Raw genomic sequence first — 24,129 nt, 5'->3', positions numbered from 1 at the left:
TTAAGAGAGATTCCTTTGGAACTTCAACGGTTGGTGCATGGTGGCCAAGTTAACTTGGATATGGAAGACCACCAAGAACAGGAATATGTAAAGCCTAGATTGAAATTCAAAGCTTTCAGTGGAGAAGGACAAAAGCTTGGAAGGTAAAAAAAAAATGTAAACAAATTAATGTTCTCTTCTGTCATGTGCATGTGTAATTTGCAATTAAAGAGAAGAGTAGGACTCAGGATGACCGCAAAAGATGCATTTTATTTTTGTAATGTTTTCAAACACTGATTTTAATTGAGTTATAGGAGACTTCTGGAGAAGGTAACTCAGTGCACTTTCCACTTACGGCAGTTAATACCAGAAGTGTTTACTGATCAATCTTGTTCAAAGAATGTAGTGAATGAAAACAAATACTTTATTAATCCAAAATATCACAAGTCAAATATGTCAAAACTTAGAAGTTAGAAGACCAGTTAAGGTTGCCTTTGCAATGTAATTCTGTCCCATTGTGTGTATGCCTTATTTTACAGTCTTCAAGGCTGCAGAGAGGGTTTTGGGGGTCCAGTTCAAAATCTGAAATTGATGTCCCCATCCAAATAAAAAAAAATTACCATGGAATGAAAGTTTAGGAAGAGGGAAAAGGATACAGGGGGAGGGGGTCAGCGAGGCCCCAGGCCTGTGTGTTTGCTGCCTTCCCCACAGGAATGGGGATGCTCTTCTCTGCATGTAGCCAGGTCTTGCCTCTCCCTGAACTCTAGCCCTGTCACTAGCGGGAACAGTATCCCTGACCTTACTCCTTCTTCTGGGCTGTCAGCGTGGCAGGTTGCCTCAAGCCTGGCATAAAGATGCCAATAACCTTGACTATGGGTTCTGGGCCTGGATGAGATGGGCAATTCGCTCCCTGCATTATTGATGGCAGGCATCAACCTGAGCAGCATTGCAACACCTCTTCACTCAAATTTGGCTCAGCCGCCCCTCTGTCATTTTGTGGGCCCTCTGAAACAGGGGCCCTGGGGCAAACTGCCCCTTCCCCGCCCCCCCATCTCTGGGCAGCCCTGCTTAATTACATGATCACATACTGTGTGGGGTTTTTTTGTATAAATTGGTCAAATTTAGGGGGTTTTTGTGGGAACAGCAGAAGCTGCACCCTTGAAATCAGGGTGATACCCCTGCCGAATTTAAAGTCCCTGTTTCAAAGAATGGAGTTGCCAAAGTTGTAAGATTTTTTTTTAACACTGGGAAAACAATGTATTTTACCCTTATCTTTATTCTCAGATGTGGCTCAACCATTTTTGCTAAAATTTTACAAAAAATTCAGCCTGAAATGGACACCCAGAATGGAACATTTCAGCCTGAATGCTTAACATTTGGCCAAGTTATAGGCAACTAAAAACAGGGTCTTATAATAGATAGGGTGACTATATTTCCCAAAGGGAAAACAGGACACCGCATGGGGCTTGCCTGAGCCCTGCTGCCCAGGGCTGGGGTTGAAGCCTAAGGCCCTCTCTCTCCCCATCTCCCATGTGGGGCTTGCCCGAGCCTTTCCCCACAAGAGCAGGGCTGACAGACCTAGCCCCGCCACCCAGGGCTGGGGCTGAAGCCTGAGCCCCGCTGCCCAGGGTTGACGTAGCAAGCCTTCCACCACCACTCCACACCACTACCATCCCACACCCATACCACCCCCGGTGTGGGGCTCACCCAAGCCTTGCCCCCAGCACAGGATTGAAAACCCTAGCCCCACCACTCAGGGCTAGGGCTGACAGCCCAAGGTCTGACATCGTCACACCCCTCCCCCGCCACGTTCCTCTGCTTTGGCAAAACTGTGCATTTGACCCATTAGCTTTTGTGACAAATGCACACTTTTGCGAAAAATGTCAGGACATCCTGGACAGGGCTTAAAAAGGGGACTGTCCCACCAAAACAGGATGTATGGTCATCCTAATAATGAAACATTTTTGGGCAACTTTAACGAAGGGTGGTGCTACCAGTTCTGCTTATAATCATCGGAAAAAAATGTATGCAGGATGTTAAGATTATTCTATTCAAATTTAAACTTGCTGCTTTATTACTGTTTCTAGAGAATCATGAAGTGGAATTTGACATTCATAGTGGAATGTCATTCCAATCTGCCAGATCAGTTTACCTAGACACTTGATAAATTAATATATACAAAGACCTGTCCTTCCTTTATTAAGGAAAAGTAGCTGATTAAAAGTAATGGATTGATTGCCAACCAGATTGAAGCCCTTATTTTACTGTTTAAATGGGTAGAATGCCGAGAGCTGTAGTATAGGATTCCTCATGCAACCTTGCCAATATGCCTCAACCCTGATCTGGAAGGACCACTCTTTATACGTAGTCCTTCACACTTAAGTCTTGATCGTTGCTAATTCCTTGCTGTCTCACGTGAGACTGCCAAAAACTTTGCCTACTTTGTTGGAGATTTTAAAGAAGGCACCAGTTCAACAGGAATTTGACTGAGACCACTAATTTATTCAACCCTATAGCCGTCAGTACTTGGTCTGTATTTAATCCAATGACGTTCAGTATAAATAGCAAACTGTATATTCCATTACTAATTCCCTGAACCATCCAACCCCCATCCTTCTCTGTCATTTTCTGCTTTTAGCCATAAACATTTTCATAGTCTGATACTTGACCAAGTTCTTGATAGGATTTCTGTATGGCAGCAATTAAAGTATCTATTGGCTGAAATGCCAGTGGCAGAAATATTGTGATATAGTATATGAACTGGTGACACCTTTGAATATAAGACTCCCAGCTACACAATTGACAGGTCCGGTATCCTTAAACAGAAGAGATATTAATTTGAGAATCCCGCTTGATTTATTTTACACAAAATGAATATGAACAATAAATTGCATGATGTTAAAACCTGAATTCCAATGAAATCCTGGTGAGAGCTTCAAAGGCTGCCACAAAAAGCTGAAGTACATAGATAATAGTCATTGAAACATAAGCAATAATGTTAAAGAATGTGACACCTGCCTTTGAATTGCTTAATCTGGTATCTGGGGGCAAGAATATGTGGATGATAAAATTCTAAACAGTTACATAATAGTGCAACTGCAAAATATGTTCTAGTGACTGAGCATCTGAGATGTGACAGTCAGCTTGCATCCCTAATCAGACTTGAGATATTATACCTTTTTAGACAAGGCTTTAAAAAACTATTCAAGGTAACTCAGCAAGAAGAAGCAGAAAAAAATATATGTGTAACATTCTGTCCTCAAGCTTTTATGTAACACAGAATCATAGGCTCCAGAGCAATCTTATAGACTAACTCAATAATGCCTAGCAGTTGAATAGTAAACATCTCAACTGCTTGATGCTCACCACGTTATATAATGTGTACTAATTTTGTCAGCAAGGCAGTTCTGATACCTTTTTGGAAATAGCTTACAATATACACTCGTTCATAAGCCAAATATTTTTGGTAAAAAAGGACGCATCAAAGAGCAGCGGTCGGCTTATAAACGGGTCTACACCAAAATGTGGTGATTTTAAACTCTATGAAATCATTGAATTGACTATCTAATACATTGTCCTTTTGTTTACCTGGAGAGCCTGTGGGCATGGCGCCCCCTCAGTTCCCTGTGGCCGCAGTTCGCCATTCCCAGACAATGGGAGGTGCGGGAAGTGGCACGCAGTTGACTGTAATTTTGAAAGTGATTGTAATTTTGAAAGTGAAGACATATTTGTTCAGTTATTGTTCAGTCAGGGTAAGCTGCTGGTGGTCAGGACCTTTTGTTCACTTGGGGCGTCTGCAAGCACAGAGCCCCTCAGCTCCCAGTGGCCGTGGTTTCCCGTTCCCAGCCAATGGGAGCTGCGGGAAGTGGCGCTACTTCCCACAGCTCCCATTGGCTGGGAACGGCAAACCACGGCCACTGGGAGTGAGGGGCTCTGTGCCTGCAGACGCCCCAAGTGAACAAAAGGTCCCGACCTAACGGGCCGGGAGCCAAAGTTTGCCAGCCCCTGAAATATAGGGTCGGCTTATGAAAGGGTCATGCAGTTTTTACTATTTTTATATATCCATTTGGCGGGTGGTCGGCTTATAAACAAGTATATATGGTAATTAATTTTTAACTATGTTAAAATAAATATATAACACATCTAAGATCACATAAGCAGATTTGTTTGAATACAACAGGCAATAGCTACATGTTGTTGTTGCTTCAAAACTCCTGTTCAGATTTTCACTCCCCAAGTCTTCCTTCTTTGCACTTAACTGACATATTCAAATGAATTTGCTGAAAAAGCTTTCATTTGCAGGTAAGGTGTGTGGGGTGTAAGTGTCAAAAGTTGGTTCCATTAATTGCATGGGTTTTTGATTTGGAGCTTTCAGTGTAAGCCAGTGATGGGCAACCTGCGACCTGGGGGTTGTTTTATAATCATCTGTCCATATATATAAAATTATGCAACTGTATTAGCCTTTCCTCTTTCGTAGTGATGTGCATTAAATTAGGGATGTAAAATGTTTACTAGTTAACCTGTAAGCATTAGTCTTACTGGTTAACCCACCTTAACCGTTAACCCCACACCAGCCCACCCGCCGGCCCCAGCCACAAGGGCAGGAGCACCCCTAGCCGCACCAGTCTGGTCCTTTAATCGGTTAACCATTTAAGTGAAAAAATTTTAATCGTTTAAACGATTAACTTTTTAAACAATATTTATATCCCTGTGTGAAATAGTTCTGTATATAAAAAAATATGTACAAGAAACCTCATGTATGGAGAAAATGTTCTTGTGTAACTAAGTGCATGTTTATAAAATCTTATCCATGTATTAATGCAGACAGCTTTGACACTGTTTTCAATACCCAGGTCAATTAGCATACAGTGCATGATACTGGTTTCAGATAGAAAAAAAAGATAAGAAATGTTCTAAAATACATCTTTTCAGTTGTGGTTTAATTCTTTCAGTAACACCTATATTTCAATCCTTTAGCCTCACACCTGAAATTGTCAGTACACCTTCTTCCCCAGAAGAAGAGGAAAAATCCATTCTTAATGCAACTGTTCTGATTGATGACTCCATTGCAACAACTAAAATTCAGATTAGGCTAGCGGATGGAAGCCGTTTGATACAAAGGTTCAATCAAACACACAGGTAAACTAATGCCACAGAGATACAAGTAACCACACTTCTTTCAGTAAGATGAAAAAAGAACTAAAATAGCAGCTGGCATATAAAAAGGCAAGAATGATGGTAACAAAGGTAAAGTGTATAAGCAGTTTATTAATTATGAATGTTTGCGGTAGAGGAACGCTAGATGTAGAATTACACTTTTGGAGGTGATCAGATTCAGGCATTTGGTAACTGTAAAATTAATATAACTTTCATCATCCATACTCATATCATTCTGGCTGTTAGTTTGGATATAGCCTTGAGAATTACTTCCGTTTGACTGCTTGATGTGTGGTGTTATGCAATTACTTATCCATTCTAAGAGTGCATTTGTGCAGAGTTTGGCAAAGTTATACTGTTGTCACATTTCCTGCTCTACATGTATGTGAGAACTGTGGTGGGCAGAGTGAGACAGTTTCGGCTGTGGTACAATCAGTGAGCAGAGGGACTTGCAATGCTAAGTCTCTTTATTTTAGCAGACATGAATAATACAACCTTCCTTCTTTCCCAGTATTTGGTTGAGAGCAAGGTGGCTGAGGCTTAGTCCAATTAAAATAAAGGTGATGCTGATAGATTGGGAATAGAACTGTGCAGGAAACAGATTTCCTGTCCTGTTAAAATTTTTGAGATTTCAAAAACACTCCCATTCTGCATATGGACAAAACAGTGACATTTTATGTAGTTGCAAAGAGCCGAAGAGAGACACACTCCAGAACAGTCAATGCATGGTGCATAGGGCATGCACCTGGGATGTGGGAGGCTACGTTCAGGTCCCTGGTCTGAATCAGTCAGAGCAAGACTCATACCTAGATCTCCCACGTCCAGTTGAATGCCCTAACCAATGGGCTATTCTGGTGGTGGTGGAGGAGGAAGGTGTCTCTCTCATTTAGACAAGAAATTCCATCCTCAACCCAGGAAACCTTTCCTGGCAAAAGTTTTTTGTTTAAACTGGCATGTTCCTGCAAAAAGTTTTGGCAAATCAGTATTTTGTGACAAACCACTGCATTGAATATTCCTGACCAGCTCAAGCGGGGAAACTGATACAAGGTGTGACCCAGGATACTGCTTTTCCCCATTATTGAGGGAGTATTTCCAGTCTTGAAGGAACTTTGCCATCCAGGAGGGGAAGGAGGATTCTGGACTCCAACCTGCTCCTAGGTTCCCAGATAGCATCAATAGCCAGAAGCACTTGTTTCCATGTATTTTGTTAGGCAATAGTGACCCTTTTCTCACATAGTTGTCGTAGTTATCCAAGCACTGATAATGTCAATATAGAATACACTTCACAGCCCAGTGTACGGTAGACGATCAGTAAGGAACTACAGCTACTGCAGGATGCTGCTGTCTGCTTGCTTAATTATTGGTTAAAGAGGACATTTTACACTAACTCTTCAAAGATTGCACAGGCTTATTATTTTTTTCTGGAACAATTTTGCAGCATTAAATTTGTTCTCGAGCCCTATATAATTTGCATCTTGGCTGTCTTAAGATGACTTCTTGTTCTGTGTGTTGACACTACTTATGATGTCATCTGAAGTACTTTTGCTGACAGTTTTTAGATTGTGGGTGGTTGATAGGGTATTCAGCAGAAAACTTTTTGGTTTTGGAACACATTCCTGTCCCCAACCACCATTTTTCTGTCAGAGCTAGTCTGCTGACTTTCAGGGTACATCAAGGGTGTAGACATGGATCTGGTGTAGACATGGATCGTAGCTCACTCAGGCCCACCAGAATCAGAGTCTGTGTGAATGCCAAGTTTAAGTGAATTTATTAATGGGCTTTATTTTGGAACCATGCAACGTGAAGGTGGGAGCTCAGGTATTAGACATTGCCCTTCCATCAGAATTTGGGGCCCACCCAAATTTCGATACCTAGCTACACCACAGGGGTACAGTGTAATGCTTCTCTTTTTTCATTCAGATTTGGCCATGTCTGGGAAGTAGGGACAGCACTGATCACTCAGAATTGAAGCTGATTAAGGAACTGGCGTTAATTTAGCTTGGCTTTGTCATTACATGTGGGGTATTGGATTTTACACATGTACTCAAACTGCTGAAGGAGTAAATTACGTTGAAAAATAAAAGGAGTTTATCTAGTGAACTCCTGTGCCACAACCTTCATTCTTCAAGATGTGTCCCCTATGGGTGCTCCACTTCAGGTGCTCATGTGCCTTTCGAGCCCTTGATTGGAGATTTTCAGCTAGCAGTGTCCGTTCAGCTCTTGCATGCGCCCTGTGCCTCCTTGTGCCGGACACCAAGGTTATATATGGGTGCACAGGCAAACTGCCCTTAGCTTTTTCTCAAGCACTTCAGCCTGAGACAGAGCCTTAGTGTATCTACATTGGCCATTCTGTTTTTCCTTAGTGTTAAGATACTTAGTTTAGCAGTTGGTAATGTTAGTGTGGTATAGTTAGTGTGGTATATAGTTACAGCAAACACAACCAGCATCGAGGAAATGTTATTGAGAGCACAAATTAGGTGGACTGGACATGTCATCAGAATGGAAGACCACCACCTCCCAAAACAGATCCTGTATGGGGAGCTGAGGCAGGGCAAAACAAAGAAGTGTCATCTGTATGAGCACTTCATAGATAACTTGAAATGCGGTCTGTTGTGGGCTGGGATCAATCTCAAAGAACTTGAGCAAACCGCTCAGAACAGGACTCACTGGTAGTCTCTGACAAGATTAGCATGCCATGGGTTTGAGCAGGATTGACCAAATTGTTTCCAGGCTGCATATGAAAGATGCCATAGAGCTGCATCGTCAAATATCATGGATACGGACTTCCTGCACCCTCAGTGCAGCCGACTCTGCATCAGGGTTTGGACTTCAGAGTCATATGCATGGCCATAGATGAGAATTGTAACAATATTGTCATCATTATCAGTGATGGACGACTACTATGGAGAGACTACTAGTAGTAGTAGTTATAGTTAGTTTCTGTAGATAGTGAGGGGGGATTGCTTTGTTCTCCTTACCCTTTTTTCCTTTGGGAGACTCATTTTTCCTGGCAGGACATGCCTGGCTCACCAGGTTTCAAATGCTGCCTCTCCTAATGAGGCTAGTCTTGTATACAATGGCCACTCTAAGTGTGTTCATTGCTTGGGGGAGTCCCATATCTCTCAGAAGTGCAACTTTTGCTTGACCTTTAAGTGTAGGCCAAGGAAGAACAGAGAGACCAAGCTAAGACTGTTCATGACAGAACACTCCTGCAGCCAGAACCAGGTCACAAGAAACCTCCCACCTCCAGAATGCCTGTCCTCAGACAGACCCAGAGCACGCTGGGGCAAGCTTCCCCCAAGGAAGGGAAGATTTTTGGAGGCTTCTGGGAAGGCTCCCAAAAAGAGAAGTGCAGACTCTCAATCCAAGGAGCCAGCACCAGAAAAGACCAAGTCTCCGGTCTCCGAGGGTACTGTTGAGGCCAAAGACTCTTCTATGGGGACTGGTGGGGCTGTGAAGCACTGGAGCTCCAAGGAAAGAAGACACTGCTCTGGCAGGATGCCAGTATCCTTTACCCACAAGGAGAGCAGTCATGGGGCACTGTCGAGTTCAGCCCAGCAGTCAGTACCAATGCATCCGACCCAGCCAGCAGTGCCATTACTCCCCTTAGTACAGCCATTGGTACTGATTCAGTTTGTCCAGCCATCAGTGCCAGCACATTTGGCATGACCCCCTTCTTCACCTGGAGTGTAATCATCATCAGTACCGTTGGCTTTGGTGACCATGGCCTGGGCTACTGCTTCAGTACTGGATCCCTTCTCAGTATCACAGGCATTCCAACATTCTAAGGACCTTATGTTATCTGATGGACCAGAGTCCCTGCTTCTTATGGGTACTAAGTGCCTTTCGGTACTGAGACACCAGTCTCTGGGCTACTGTCCTCTGGCACCATAGGAATCTCCACCATTTTCAGTGGTGCCCCCCGACCCCATGGGATGACATAAAAAAGAAAGAGGGAGACTTTCAATCAGTCTCCTCTGTCTTGGTCAGGGGTTCACCAACCTGCCCCTTCAGGAATTCCTTTTTGGCTAGTCCCAGGGAGGATTGTATTGGTCATCAACAGTGGTGGAACCAACCCTTTATTCCAGCTTCATTTCCTTATCCATGTGGTCAGATCTGATACATCAATAGGTTCTACAGTATCATCTTCAGTTCTGGACTCTGTTTTGAAGTTCCCTCCTCCTTCTGGGGATACTGTCCAGAAATCACCTGAAGTGGAGCACCGATAGGGACACTACTCGAAGAAGAAGAGGAAGTTATTCAACTTGTGCAGTAACTACAGTCTTCAAGATGTGTGTCCCCTTGGGTGCTCCAGTACCTGCCCTCCTTCCCCTGTGCTTCACACTGTTCCTTGGGGGACAGTTGGGTAGAGAAGGACCTGAGGCCAGTTTGCCTGCACACACCTATATAGCCTTGGTGTCTGGCACAAGGAGGCATAGGCGAATGCACAGGCTAAACAGACACTGATAGCTGAAAATCTCTGATCAATGACTCAAGAGGCACCTGCACACCTGAAGTGGAGCACTTATAGAGGGAGACAGCTCAAGATTTTACAAGATGAGTAACTTTCTATTATATAAGACAAACCATACATCTACTCTTCTTTTCAGTCCTTGTATTCAGAAAGCAAGAATCCCTAGATTATCATCCTAATCTGGCGAATATAATCAAAATATAGGTATACAATCAAAAGTGCATTTGTAAATAGTGCATGCTGTATTTGCAGTATTCAAATTTTTTGCCTTTATTGGTGTTGGCAGCTGATTCCTGTATAAATTAAATCATTAGTAATTTTCAGTGTTTATATCATATTTATTTCAACAGGATTATGGATGTTCGAGATTTTATTATCCAGTCCCGTCCTGCATTTGCAGCATCTGACTTTGTTCTTGTGACTACATTTCCAAATAAAGAACTAACAGATGAAAGTCTGACACTACAAGAAGCAGATATACTTAACACTGTGATTCTTCAACAACTAAAGTAACCTTGCACCTGTCAGTCCAATATAGCTTTTGTGGATAGGTAATGTGCCAAACTGTCATACAAGGATGCTTCCAGTGGTGCGGAGGGAGGGAATCAAATCAGCATCTTCTTTCACTTGCACAGATCAGTTTTGTTTTTATTTCTGTTCTGTCTTCCAACGATAGCATATTTGAATCAGATTTTAGAGTGATTTCTCACCAAATGTTTTTACAGTTTTAAAACTAAGCTTGTATAAATGGGTATGTTCCAAAACTCAGCAAGAACTAATAAGCTACTTGAGAAACACAGATATCACTTTATTATTCAGATATTTTTAGGGGAGAAAAGGAGTTTTTTCAGGGAGTCAGTGTCTTTTTACACACTTGGTAAGTCTTGCACTAAGGAAATGTTTTATGCTGCATTGACAAACAGCCTTTTGAAAACTTAACCCAGTAGGCTGAGATATGTTTACCTCCCTTAGCACATAGATTTTCAAGTATTCTTTGTAAGTTGACATGTTTACGTGCCCTAATATGATTTTAAAATATTCTGTTTGTAGTGTTTTGTTGGTGCAGTATAATTACATAAAATAACCTATAAATATTTTTCCTGTAAATTATCCTATAACCGTCACTATGAATGGATCAGTAACAAAAGAAAAACAAATCTCAGCCTTTTCTGAATATATTTAATATTGTTCTCACTCATATTTAATATTTTTCTCACTTGTGCTCCAGGTGTAATTCTCATGTTGGAAAGAATTTACTTTAAATAGAAATGGTAGAGAGTAATAGCAACTAATGGACAAACAAAGCTCCATATTTTCCAAAGAATTGGCTTGATGATCACATTCAGACACACGTGCAAGTGAGACCTATGCAGATACATAATTCCATGCACAAGCAGTTATTTAGGTGTTCAGATAACATGTGTGCACAAACACAAGACTTGTTTATGTAGTCATTTGAATGCACAAAAGAAGATGTGCAGTTGTGCATGCAGTTTTGCACCTGGACTTTAGCTCTTCATATTTGATATTTTGTCTAAAAGTGTTAAATTTTCAAAGTAGTACAATGGGAATTTAGTTATGCAATTTTCTTTATTCTCACTGGCAGCTGCGTGATTAAACCATGACAATTCTTTGAAAATATATTCTTTTCAAAGAGTTTAATCCTTCATTCTGCTATGCAGATAGAAATAGCGTGAAATAGAAAATGGGGTCCTGTATTTATACAGCCACAGATATTATAAATCTGCATACCGTGAGTCAAAAGAGAGGATCAAATCTTAGATGAGGAGAATGGGCTGCCTCCCATGTGCCAGTATGTATAGAATATTGTCTTTAATATTATTTCCCAAAAACTTGAAAACTTATTTCACTATACTTCGCTCATCCTTGGTCAGTAGAATTTATTTTAAGTTCTTACCTCAGAGTAGGCATTTCCAACTATAAGTAATTTTCAATCATTTGCAACCATTTAGGAAGTCAAATGTTTTGTAAGACAAATATCTGCATGATTTAAACAATCACAAATACATTGTGTGTGCTAATCAATAAAGAAAACATTTTAAGTTAAAAATGTCCCAGACAACTTTTTCATATTCTCTTATTTTTTACGCTGTGACAAACGAGTTGTTTGTGTGTTTTGCATGGTGAGTGTTGTGTATTTGGGGTGAGGGAGGAAGGAAATATATGTTTAAAACAATATACTAGACCTAAATACTTGGTACATAAAATATAGATTTCCGAGTCAGAGTTCTGATGTGGATCTGAACCACTACAAAGTTTGGGCGTGTTTGGAATCAAGGATTAGCTTCACGTCCATACCTAATAAAATATAAGCAGTGCTCAGGTAATAACAAATTGAACAGTTTAATGCATAAGGAACTGTGGTTACATAAAAGAAATTGAACAACCCTGAAAAATGAGAATCTAAGACATCACTAACTACATGTTGTCACCCTTTCTTTATTTTAAATAGCCAGTGAACTTCTGATGTAAGAGCTTTGTAACATCTGGGTAAAAGTCTTTACTTTAAGATTAAAGCGCTCAGAGAAAATACAGCATGCATTTGTATTTATTAATATCTTTGGAGGTATTCAGGCAGCGTTTTTTAAACTTTTTGAGCTGAGCGCACCCCCCCCCCCACTTTGAGTTACAATTTGGGGTTGTGCCCCCCCAACCCAGGCAAAAATAGACCCAATACCTGCCACTCCCCCCTCAGGTTTTCAGGGTCGGGGAAGGTGCATGCAATGGTCTCTGGGGCCAGAGCCAGTGCTGGGTGTGGCCACAGCGGATGTGGCCCTGACCCACAGGCTGGATGGCCTGCTGAGGTAAGTCAAGGGGTAGAGATTGTACTCCCTCCCCATGCTCCACAGCACAAGGTAGGCATTGCCACTCACACCCTCCTCCCCAAATGTTCCTCCATGCCCCCCTGTGACAGAGTATACAGACCCTCTGAGGCCCCCTGCTGAAGGCCTCACAGCCCTGCCACACCCCACTGCAGAAAAGGGCCCAGAAACTGCCTAGAGTGTTTGTTTGGGACACAGCCAATCAGAGCCCAGCAAGTCAGTATAAGAGGAGCTGCAGGACTAGCGTAAGGCCAGTTCCTTGCTGGAGCTGGAGGAGCATGGATGGTGTGTGGCTGGCTGAGGGACCTGCAGGATCTTGGATGAGGCAGTGCTGCCAGAAGCTGATGAGAGCGAGGAGCTCCGAGAGGGTTGCTGGGACTCCATCGGGACAAGGCCCTGAGGTAAAGGTGAAGATGCCGCGGAGAAGTGGCCCAGGGAACTAGAGCAGCAGCACGACTAGTACCGCTCTATCCCAGAGCTGGGCAACTTGAGGGAGATGTTACAGAGAGCACTGAGATACACCCCTGTAGGACTTGTACCCCAGAAGGGATTTTGCTTTGCTTTCACAGGCCAACTGTGTGAGACTGCTGGAGGGCTGAGTCACTGAAGACTCACCACAAACAGAGTGCAGGCACATGCACTTGGCCAAGGGGGCGTGTGTCCTGTTACACACCCCTTGGAGGGCCACGCGTCAGTTTAAAAACTTCTGTATTTGGGAATAACATCATCTCCCCCACCCTATGGGAGCTGTGTGCCATACCTGGAAGCCACAGAACCTTTACTAAACACCTGCATTTTCAAAAGCTTGTATGGGCATAAATAGCCATTTAGCCAGCTATCTCTGGATAACAGTTAGAGTTGGTTGGCCAGCACATTTACACTGCAGGTAGCTGCTCTTGACTAAGTTGTCTGGGTGCCCAGCAAGTTGAGTACTGTAATGATGGATGTTCAAGAATGGCCTGGGTAAGGGCTGCCAAGGCACTGGGTTTCATCCCATGTACCCTCTATCGAAATTGTATCTGAAGCATAACTAAGTAAAGGGGCACAGGTTAAGGTGTTCAAGCAGCTGTGTCTCACTGGCTGCTTTGCAGTATTGACACACTTAAAGCAGACAGTGCATGGAGTAGGGATCCACACAGACATGCAGCTGAGAGTAGCTATAAATACTATAGAGATAAGTGGTGGAGTCAGGCAGGGATCAGAATAAGTGGGGGAGGAGTGAAAATGGTGGGGAGCTCACATACTGGTGCTTTGGGGGTGGGTATAGAGAGGACAGCATCAGGGAGCAAGGTTGCATTGCAACACATCATTGTGCTTGGACTTCTGTATGCTAGGAGGTAAATAAAGGAAAGGAGTCTGACAAGGGGGAGAATAAGGTGGATAGGAGGAGATGCTTTTACCCCTAAAGCCAGGTCTAAGACCCTCTGAGGGTCTTCCTTGATCTCAGTGTGATATGGGTAGAGGCTCATCTTTCAGGCCACTGTGCATCTTAGATCTGAACCACAATATTCAACCACATCTCTCTGTGTTTTCTCTCTCTCTCTCCAAAGAGTTTATTGGAGCAGGACACTAATACTTAATCTGCTACAACAAGCATTTCCCAGTGAGGATATCTATTCTGGGTGTTTGGGCTTTCTTTTGGCCCTGCTTACACCTGTAGGGGGTGGGATCGTCTACCTGTGGACATTCAGGTAATGTGTGGGCACACTTGGAAATTTTACTGCTAAACATCTGTGAAGTCCCCTGCACACCACACCTTGATTCTCTTTACCCTGGCCCCTATCATGTGTGCAGCCCAGACACTGGCTAGCAGTGTGCTCAGCAACATCTAGTCATAGGTGCCAAGCTGCTAAGGAATCCAACCCCCTTTATTATTAGTCTCATACTTTTGCTCTGAAAGACATTTGGTCTCCCCTCAAGCATGCCTGCTATTCAGTGAACCTTGTGATCAGCAAGTAGAAACCATGCAGCTGTACAATAGGCCACTGTACATGCTCTTTATATGCAGTGTGACAAAGTTCTTCCTCTGCCTTGGTGGGTCCTGATTTGCTCATCTCAGAGGTTCACAGCAGCCCTCAGTTTGGCTGCTTCTGCTAGAGGCTTGAACCTGCCATTCACTCAGCTAACCTCATCACTGGCCAGCATGGGGGAAATAGAGAACAATCTTCAGTCTATCTGTTGCCCTACCTAGTGGATCAGGGACAGGCCAGATCCCTTTCCAAATTAGACCTTCCCTTCTGGTGTTGCTCACAGATCAAGTCAACTCCTGTGTCCGATGAGGAATTGGGGGGAACCCAGGCCCACCCTCTATACCAGGTTCCAGCCTAGGGCCCTGTGGATAGCCGCTGTCTACATCTGTATCAGCTGCATGACAGCTACAACTCCCTGGGCTACTTCCCACGGCCTCCCCCCAGCACCTTCTTTATCCTCACCGCAGGATCTTCCTCCTGAAGCCTGATCACACTTGTACTCCTCACTCCCCATGTGAGGTCCTTTTTAAACCAGGTTAAATTAGTCTGCCTGCCATAATTGATTCTAGTATGTTCTTAATTGGCTCCAGGTGTCTTAATTAGCTTGCCTGTCTTAATTGGTTCTAGCAGGTTCCTGATTTCTGTTCCCTGAGTGACCAGAACAGGGGCTGCACTAGAGAAAATTATTCATTCAGTGGTCAGTATATTTGCCTTCTATCAGACTCTTGTACCCCACTGGTCTGGGTCTGTCACAGCAGCTTACAAAGGGTGGGGACAGGAGGCAGCCAAGTGCAAGGATGTTACAGCAGCAGTTGTATAAATACAGGTGATGGGCAGAATGGGAGTTCTGTCAATGTAATTGCTTATTTAGCTCTTACTCATGAATCTAGGAAGCTGACGTATAAATACTTCAGTTAGCTGGAGCCACCACGATGTCCGATTTGCGTAGTTTTACAGACAATATAGTCTGTCCAGCAGACTCCCACCCTGTTCCCATTGGCTAATTAAGCATGCCAGTCCCCAACAAAAGCATAATGTTCCATAGCCAGACATGAGTAACTGAACAGCAGAGGAGTAGGTTGACAGGCTAATTAAAATATACCATAAAGCTCTTTGAAATACAGCAATAACTTAGTAGTTTATTTGCTCAGTGCCAAAGGTTTTAAAAAACTGTATTTCTGTAGCTTTCAGCAAAATTCTGAAACTTCATGATGGGAAGGCGATTAAATTTTTAAGGGCTGAAAACGTTAAATGATCTTGTCATGTAGCTTCTGCTGGTGAAGGGGTTTACAGCCCCAATCCAACTTCCACAAAAGTAAACAGGAGTTTTCCTCCTGTTTTATGGGTCTGACATAATGCCAACTAAAGTCAATCTTAATTTTATCAAGGATTAGGTCCCATCTGCAGAATCTCACTTTCTCAACCTTGCCTGTTATAGCAACCAGACCCTCTACATACGCAAGGGAAAACCTTGGCTGAAAGAAGCTCCTTTGAGTTATTTTAAAAGATGGCTGCCCAAAACATTTTTAAAATTTAATTTAAAAAGCATTTTTGGCATTGTTGGATGGCAATATACCCTGTTAGATACATTTTGTACTCCAGACTATACAGTGCTGGTTTTACACCCTGTTACAGCTCACTTGACAGCTGATACTTAATTTTGTTTTAGTTAATCCGATAAATCTGGACTTTGATCCCCACTGGTGTGTAAGCAGGGCAAGAGCTTTGTTGATATAGTACTAATATTACTGATATAGTGCTTATATTTCCGTTGTTGCAGATCTAAGCAAACCCTGTTCTGAGATCTGAGCCTTAGAGGTGATGAGGAAAGCTCTGCTTGGTTTTATCCCTTCTTGTAAAACTTTGTGGACTACATTAAAAAGGTAAGTAAATAGCTGGTCAGATCTGTATATTTTATTTATACATATATAAAATATGGGTGTGGCCACATTTGTCAGGAGACAAATTTGAGAGGATTTTGAACACAATACAGATAAGATATTTCAAGAGAAGTTTTACTTTCCAAATCTTTTCTCCATTCCACACTGACTATTTCTTTTGTTATACAGCCAAATATTTTCTGGTGGATATTCAGCTATACCTGACTTGCTGAACAGGCTCAATATTCATGCTGTCTCCATAGATGTTGATCCTGCAAACACTTATGCACACACACAAGTTGACACACATGAGTAGTTCCATTAAAATGGATGGGACCACTTCCATGCATAAATCAGGCATGTTTGCAGGACTGGGAGCTTGGATTGTCAACTGTATGGCCCAGCACCTCAAAGTTATTTAGGTGCTTAACTCCAATTGATATCCTTGAAGACCTGGTCCTTTCTACAGGTCTTTGTATGTGTTTGTACACTACCTAGCACAGTGGCTCTGCTGTTCTGATTGGGACCTCTGGATGCTACTAAAATATAATTATTAAACAATACAGTTTGCTAAATTTTTTATTTAGTTTCTCCATCTGTAGCTGTTAATGGGCAAGCAAAATTAGCCAACAACAGTGTATATTATACTCCAAGAGCTATCTCTGTGATGCTCTCCAATAAACCCAAATGTTTGTTCATTTGCTTTATTCATTTGTTTTTTTTACTCTTTTCTGAAGTGATCATTTAGCTCAGCCCATAAAAATTCAGAAAATGCCAACCTGGCAAGGTCTGTTTGCCTTAAATCCTATACAGGCAGCTATTACCCAATCTACTGCGCAAGCAGAGCAGGTAGAGGTGACCTGGTGTTAGTGATTTCCAAATGACCTTCAGTAGTGGCCAAGGCCAATTACAAACAAGTTTCATTTTAGGACTTTTCCTAGAACTGTGGCATATGGAGTAGAGTTCTTAAAGCCCCATCTGCTGCAAACTCAGATACTCTAACTGAATAGTCTCTGAAAAGTACAGTAATTAAACCCTCATTAAATGTTGCTGCGATAGAGGTCTAACTCTATCATAGAGAAGTAGATTGTATTTTACGAGTACTGAAATCTATTTTTATGCAGAGTATTTACAGATAACCTTTCCCATATAATAACATGACATTCCATTCAGTAATACTGTTTCTTGTACTGCATTCTGTATGAATGTATGTTGTATTTCTGTTTAAGGCAATCAAAACAGTATGCTGGTTTTGTAATAAAACTCTCAACCAGGCAAAATAAAACTGGATTAGAGTTTTGTTTCTAAAGTAGGGCAGGATTTGCCAAGGCTTGTGCATGTGTTGTTGAAGTTTGGCTAGTTGTCATGCACATTGGGGCTGATTTATGGCTTTGGTTCAAAAAAAGTCAAAATTTGGCTGTTTAGGCTGATTTTGCTTTGCTTTGAGTTCATCTGTGTGATGGAGCATCTGGGTTCTATCAATAATTTATACTTCACAGCAAGGGAAAAGTGATGGAGCCTGGATAAACTGGAGACAGCCAGACCAAATGAACTGCGCAAGGCTGTACTTGAGTTTGGTGGTTAAGCATTTGAAAGACCGCCATTAGCACCATGAAAGTGTCCTCTGATCCTCAGTGGCACATCCCCTAGACAATGCAACTGCTCACCAACTCCTCTATTCTGTGTATCTAGCTGGAGAAAACTGGTCTAGGTTAGGGGGGGATTCTCTCTCCAGAATCAGCTATGCAAGGCTTTCAGTTTTGACCAGGGTTGGGTCACAGATAGGACCTGCTTTCATGTTCTATTTTCCTTTCTTCTCTTTTAATGAAGCTAAGGGATGCGGTATATTATGTGAATAATTTCTTTTATTTTGATCTGCTTCTCTTTATCTAATAAATCTTGTTTTAAACAAGTGACTGTTGTGTGGGTGTTTCACATAATCCATCCCCAGAGAGAGCAAAGTCTTTTAACCACTAAGGGGAGGTAGAGAAAGTAAAAGATGTGCCTGGAACCTAACCCTCTCACTTCACTCATTCTTGGTCCAAACAGCATGAAAACCAATGGCATCTCCAAGTGAAGTGGGTTGCAAAAGGCTACAGTGGGTATTAGAGATAAGGAGGGGGCTTTTACAGACCCAAAAGGGAGACATGAGTTAGCATAGAAGCAGTTGGCAATCAGGCCTTCCCATAATGGATCAGAGCTGTGAGCCCACCCCCTGCACTGACACGAGTGGAGCTTGGGCAGTCATGGCTAGTGGTTGGAGCAGTGGCAGTAAGAACTCAGGAACAGCATCTGTTCCGAGCTGGAATCAGGAACAAGGAGTCTGAGAGCAAGCCAAGAGGCAGGTCCATTGCTATGCTTGGCAGGGAGTCCACCTTGTTGTACAGACAATTCCTGGAACTCCTCCTGGGCTTAAGTAGAGTGCCTGGACCTAAGAGAGACCACAAGGGAAGCTGTCAGTCCAGCCTTCTGAGGCAGTCCATCCTGTGGTGTTTATCTCCACAGGGTCTATGTGGTAATGCATGCAACCCTACCTTGGCCACTGGATAGCGACATGGAGGGGTGAGCCATCCCGCAGACCCTGGTTCTCCCTCTAGAACCTCACATCACCCTTCCCCCTTTCAGGGGCACCCCTAAAGCCCTGCTGAACCAGGCTTGTATGAGTCGTTTTTATGAAAGGCCTCCACAAGGTCAGATGTTTGGATATGGGCAGCTGGTTCCCAGGACCATTCTTCAGGGCTGTAACCTCACCAGTCAATGAGATACCATAGAATTAGAGACGTGTAGGACTGGAAAGAACCTCAATAGGTTATCTAGTCCAGTCCCCTGCACTCAAGGCAGGACTACATAATAACTAGGCGATTCCTGACAGGTGTTTGTCTAACCTGTTCTTAAAAAGCTCCAGTGACAGAAATTCCACAATCTCTCTAGGCAATTTGTTCCAGTGCTTAACTACCATGATAGGAGGTTTTCCTAATGTCCAACCTAAAGCTCCCTTGCTGCAATTTAAGTCCATTGTTTCTTGTCCTATCCTCAGAGGTTAAGAAGAACAATTTTGCTCCCTCCTCCTTGTAACAACCTGTTATGTCCTTAAACTGTTATGTCCCCACTCGGTCTTTACTTCTCCAGACTAAACAAACCCAATTTTTTCAATCTTCCCTCAGAGGTCATGTTTTCTAGAACTTTAATAATTTGTTTTGCTCTCCTCTGGACTTTTTCCAATTTGTCCACATCTTTCCTGAAATGTTGTGCCCAGAACTGGACACAATACTCCAGCTGAGGCCTTATCAGGGTAAACACCTAGAAGATAATAAGGTGATAAGTAACAGGCAGCATGAATTAGTCAACAACAAATCATGTCAAACCTGACAAATTCATGCTGACTGTTACTTATCACCTTATTATCTTCTAGGTGTTTGCAAAATGGATTGCTTGATTATTTGCTCCATTATCTTTCTGGGTACTGAAGTTAAGTTGACTGGTCTGTAATTCCCTGGGTTGTCCTTATTCACCTTTTTATAGCTGGGCATATATTGTCTCTCTTTCAGTCCTCTGGAATCTCTCCCATCTTCTATGAGTTTTCGAAGATAATCACTAATGGCTCCGATATCTCCTCAGTCAGCTCCTTGAGTATTCTAGGATGTATTTCACCAGGTCCTGCCGACTTGAAGACATCTAACTTGTCTAAGTAATTTTTAACTTGTTCTTTCCCTATTTTATCCTCAGATCCTACCAAGGAGCGTATTTACGCCTTATGCGCCCCTAAGCACAGCATCTTCAGCACCCTTCCTGCCTATAGCTGATCTTCATGTTTTCCATAAAAAGTTAAACTTTTAACCCACTTTTAATTTTTAGGTGCTCCTAGAACACTGGCATCCCTAGGCACGTGCCTACTGTACCTGGAAATCTGGCCCTGATCCACCTCATTTTCACTGGCGTTCACTATGTTAGACGTCCAATTACCACTAACCTTTTTGGTGAAAACTGAAACAAAAACGTCATTTAGTACTTCTGTTATTGTCTTTCCCTCCTCATTGAGTAATGGGCCTACCCTGACCTTGGTCTTCCTTTTGCTTCTAATGTATTTGTAGAATGTTTGCTTGCTACCCTATATGTCTATAACTAGTTTAGCTTCTTTTTGTGCCTTGGCCTATCTAATTTTGTCCCTACATGCTTGTGGTGTTTATATTCATCCTTTATAATTTGATCTAGTTTCTACTTTTTTGTAGGGCTCTTTTTTTGAGTTTCAGATCATTGAATGGTTTCAGAGTAACAGCCGTGTTAGTCTGTATTTGCAAAAAGAAAAGTACTCCAGATCATTGAATATCTCTTGGTTACACTTCCTAGCTTTCCTACGCAGTGGGATAGTTTGCTCTTGTGCCCTTAATAATGTCTCTTTGAAAAACTTCCAGCTCTCTCAAACTGTTATTCCTCTTAGACTTGCTTCCCATAAAATCTTACCTACCAAGTCCCTGTGTTTGCTGAAGTCTGCCCTCTTGAAATCCATTATCTTTATTCTGCTCTTTTCCCTTCTACCATTCCATAGAATCATCCTTAAATCACTTTCACCCAAGCTGCCTTCCAATTTCAAATTCTCAACTAGTTCCTCTCTATTTGTGAAAATCAAATCTAGAACAGCTTCTTCCTTCTGTTGACAGATAGTATGGCCCAAGGAACTGGTGGTTTTGTTTACGGGATGGCCTATCTGTGCACAGGTGTTGTGGCAAGGCACACCTTTGGACTACTGAAAGTGTTGGTCTCTCCCTTCAGCAACAGTCTGCATATCACTTGCAGGCTGTGTTTGCTTCCTCAAAGAGGCATGGTAAATCTGTTGAATCCAGTCAGTGGCTGCTAAGTTTGGGGAAGTCACACATAATGCTTGGTGGAACACATAATTGGCCACCAAATATATATATATTGGCCCAGTGGAGTTATGGTCAGTGTTATATGTGCATTCCATGTAGGGCAGGAGTACAGACCAGTTGATCTGGTGGTAAATGATGAAGCATTGTAGGTATTTGTTGTAATATTTGGCTTACCCTGGCCATCTGTCTGTGGGTGGTATGCTGAAGAGGTGGAAACGCAGACTCCAAAGAGCAGGAAAGTTTCATGCCAAAAGCGTAAGATGAACTGTGGGTCTCAGTCCTAAGTAACATGGTCCAGGAGCCCATGAAGGCAGATCACATGTTTCTCTGGATGCTGAGCTGTTTCTTCAGAGAAAGGTAGGTGGATGCAGGGGATGAAGTGTGCCATCTTGGTAAGTTGGTCCACAACAGTCAGGATTACTGTGAGGCCACGGGCTTCAGGGAGTTTGACAATGAACGATGACATCCAGGGCCTTGGCAGGGTCTCTAGGGGCAGGAGAAGGCCAAGCAGTTTGTGGTATTGTGTCCTGGAGTGGATGCACAAGTCACAGGAGTCAATGTAAGTCTGTATTATGGCTTGCGGCTTGCATGTGAGGCCACCAGAAGAAATGGAAGGCTAAGCAATAGGTTTTAAGATGACCAAAAATGCCCCACTTGGAGTGTCATGGTACAGACGCATCACCACTGTCCGGGGAAGTCCCAATGGGACATATATGCATCCAGTCACATATATTATCCTATCCTGCATAGAGCGTTGTCCCTTTCCCCCTGCTCTTAGCTCTTCAGGAGATATCCCCTTCCTTGAGGCCAGACAGTTTAAGGTGATTAGATCTTGCTGAATGATGGTATTCAGGAAATATTGGGGCTTGACAATGTAGGGCAGCTTCTGGCTAGGCTTTTTCTGGGCCTACGTGATATTCCCCCTTTTGGGATAGTGCCTCGGCCTTACCATTTTGTCCCCCAGGAGATAGGTAATGATAAAGTTGAAGTGTGAGAAGAATGTAACCCACCTGAGTTGTCTCTGGTTCAGTACTTTGGCCTTGCGTAGATGTTCAAGGTTTTTGTGGTCAGTATAGACCTGTTCTGGACATGGGGTTCCTTTGAGGTAGTGACACCACTCTTCAAAAGCGTCTTTTATTGCCTGGAGTTCTGCATCCAAGATCTCATAATCTTGCTCTGTGGCAGTGAGTCTCCTGGAGTAGTAGGTGCGTGGGTGTAGTAACAGTTGGGGACCGTGCCTCTGAGAGAGCACTGCCTCAATTGCCATGTTGGATGCATCAACTCACACATGTGGATGTACTAGGGCAGTGATGAAGGTAAGTTTGAGTTGTGCAAAATGTTTTGCTTCAGGGGCTCGATAAATCTTCCATTTTTATGGAGGAAGGTGGTCATAGGTGCTATTTGCCCAAAGTCTGTGATAAAACACTGATAGAAATTGATGAAGCCAAAGAAGTGTTGGAGGTCTCAGGTGCACTAGAGCATTGCCCAGTTGTGAATGGCCTCCACCTTTTTCTGATCCATCTCAATACTTTCTGTGGAGGTAGGATAAACCCTAGGAATTCTTTGGAGGTTTGGTCAAAAACGCACTTCTCCAACTTCACATTCAGGTTGCATTGTTGCAATCTCTCTAGGATGGTTCTAACATGGTGAGTATGCTGCTTCTTCAGAAGATGGGATCATGATCCATGCCTAGAGTGAAGTGTTTTCTTTGTGTAAGCAGGCCACTTGTTTCGAAGGCCCTGATTCTCAGCCACAGTTGTGCCACCTGAGCCTGCAGCGCACGGTTTTCAGCCTGGAGGTGGGCAACCCACTCCTGTAGTTCTGTTGCCCTTTGGAATACCCTGGTTAGTGGGAAGCCTGTTGCTTTCATTCCCCCAATTGGGGCCATTTCTGTGCGGGAGGTTAGGTGTGGGTCTATCCACACTGTCACTACTGGAGCTTGGGAGGTCAGACCTAGTAATCAGAGTGGTAGCAGTAAGAAACCGGAAACAGATCTGAAGTCGGGAAGCAGGTGTTAGAATCAAGTGTCAGACCTGGAGTCAGGAACCAGGCATTAGAGCTGGAGTCAGGAACCAAGAATCAGAGCTGGAGTCAGCACAAGGGGTCAGGAGTCTAAGAGTGATTCAAGAGGCAGGACCATTGCTACACAGGGCCAGCCCACAACATTTTGGCACCTGAGGTGGGGAGCTCAAATGACGCCCCCATGTCCCTTCACTTGGGCCAAAACTTTAAAAGGTCTCAATTCTGCCTTCTTCCTGTTCTACTCGTCTCGTGGTACTGCTCTGCTACCTACCCCAATAAAGGAGAACTAACAACTAAAAATGCATTGTTCAAAAATTTTAAGTAACACATTTGCTGTTTAGGCGTTTGAAAGTTAACTTTTCTTGTCTGCATAGTAAACACTGGCATTTTTATCTGCTTGAATATCAAAGTGGTGCTTTCTATGCGTTCTTGGTTGCAAAGATTTGAACTGCTTCCTGCTGAAGGTCCACAGTCTGGGCCAGCTCATGCTCTATTGAGATGGTTGCAAGGCCGACTAGCCTCTCCTGTGTCATTGTGGAGCGCAGATGTGTTTTTATTAACTTCAGCTTGGAGAAGCTGCGTTCTCCACTGGCAACTGTTACAGGAAGTGTTAGAAGTATGTGTGGAGCAACAAAAGCATTTGGAAAGAGGGTGGTCATCTTATCTGTGCACATATATTCCCCAGAACAGCCTTTGGAGTTGATCCTGCTGAAATGTATCTTCTAAATCAGTCGCATCAAAATCGCGCATGTCATCATGTGTCAGCACTGTCTCTAGTGCCCTGCATTGCTGGTGTAGGACTTCTTCAGGTACAGTGAGGAGTTTGGGAATATCCTACAACATCCCAAATATACTGCTGTGTTTCCTGAGCTGCATGAAACGTTCTTCAACTGACTGTATTGCACAAGCTAGCACCTGGTTAAAGAATTCAATTTTGAA

The 24,129-nt window shown here is 43.0% G+C and overlaps 1 protein-coding gene across 1 annotated transcript in view; it reads left to right on the top strand.

The window, feature by feature from the left end:
• Positions 1-11,681, top strand: part of UBXN2B (UBX domain protein 2B) — a 28,470-nt gene extending 16,789 nt beyond the window's left edge. Inside the window, exons 7-9 of the mRNA XM_048840739.2 lie at positions 6-143; positions 4,957-5,118; positions 9,961-11,681. Of these exons, the coding sequence (XP_048696696.1) occupies positions 6-143; positions 4,957-5,118; positions 9,961-10,123 (463 nt within the window). The 3' untranslated portion in view covers positions 10,124-11,681. The remainder of the gene's footprint in view (positions 1-5; positions 144-4,956; positions 5,119-9,960) is intronic.
• The last annotated feature ends 12,448 nt before the right edge of the window (positions 11,682-24,129 follow it).

Source organism: Caretta caretta, chromosome 2 (assembly GCF_965140235.1).
Source record: "Caretta caretta isolate rCarCar2 chromosome 2, rCarCar1.hap1, whole genome shotgun sequence".
Taxonomy (NCBI): Eukaryota; Metazoa; Chordata; order Testudines; family Cheloniidae; genus Caretta; species Caretta caretta.
This window is presented reverse-complemented; position numbering and strand designations above follow the sequence as displayed.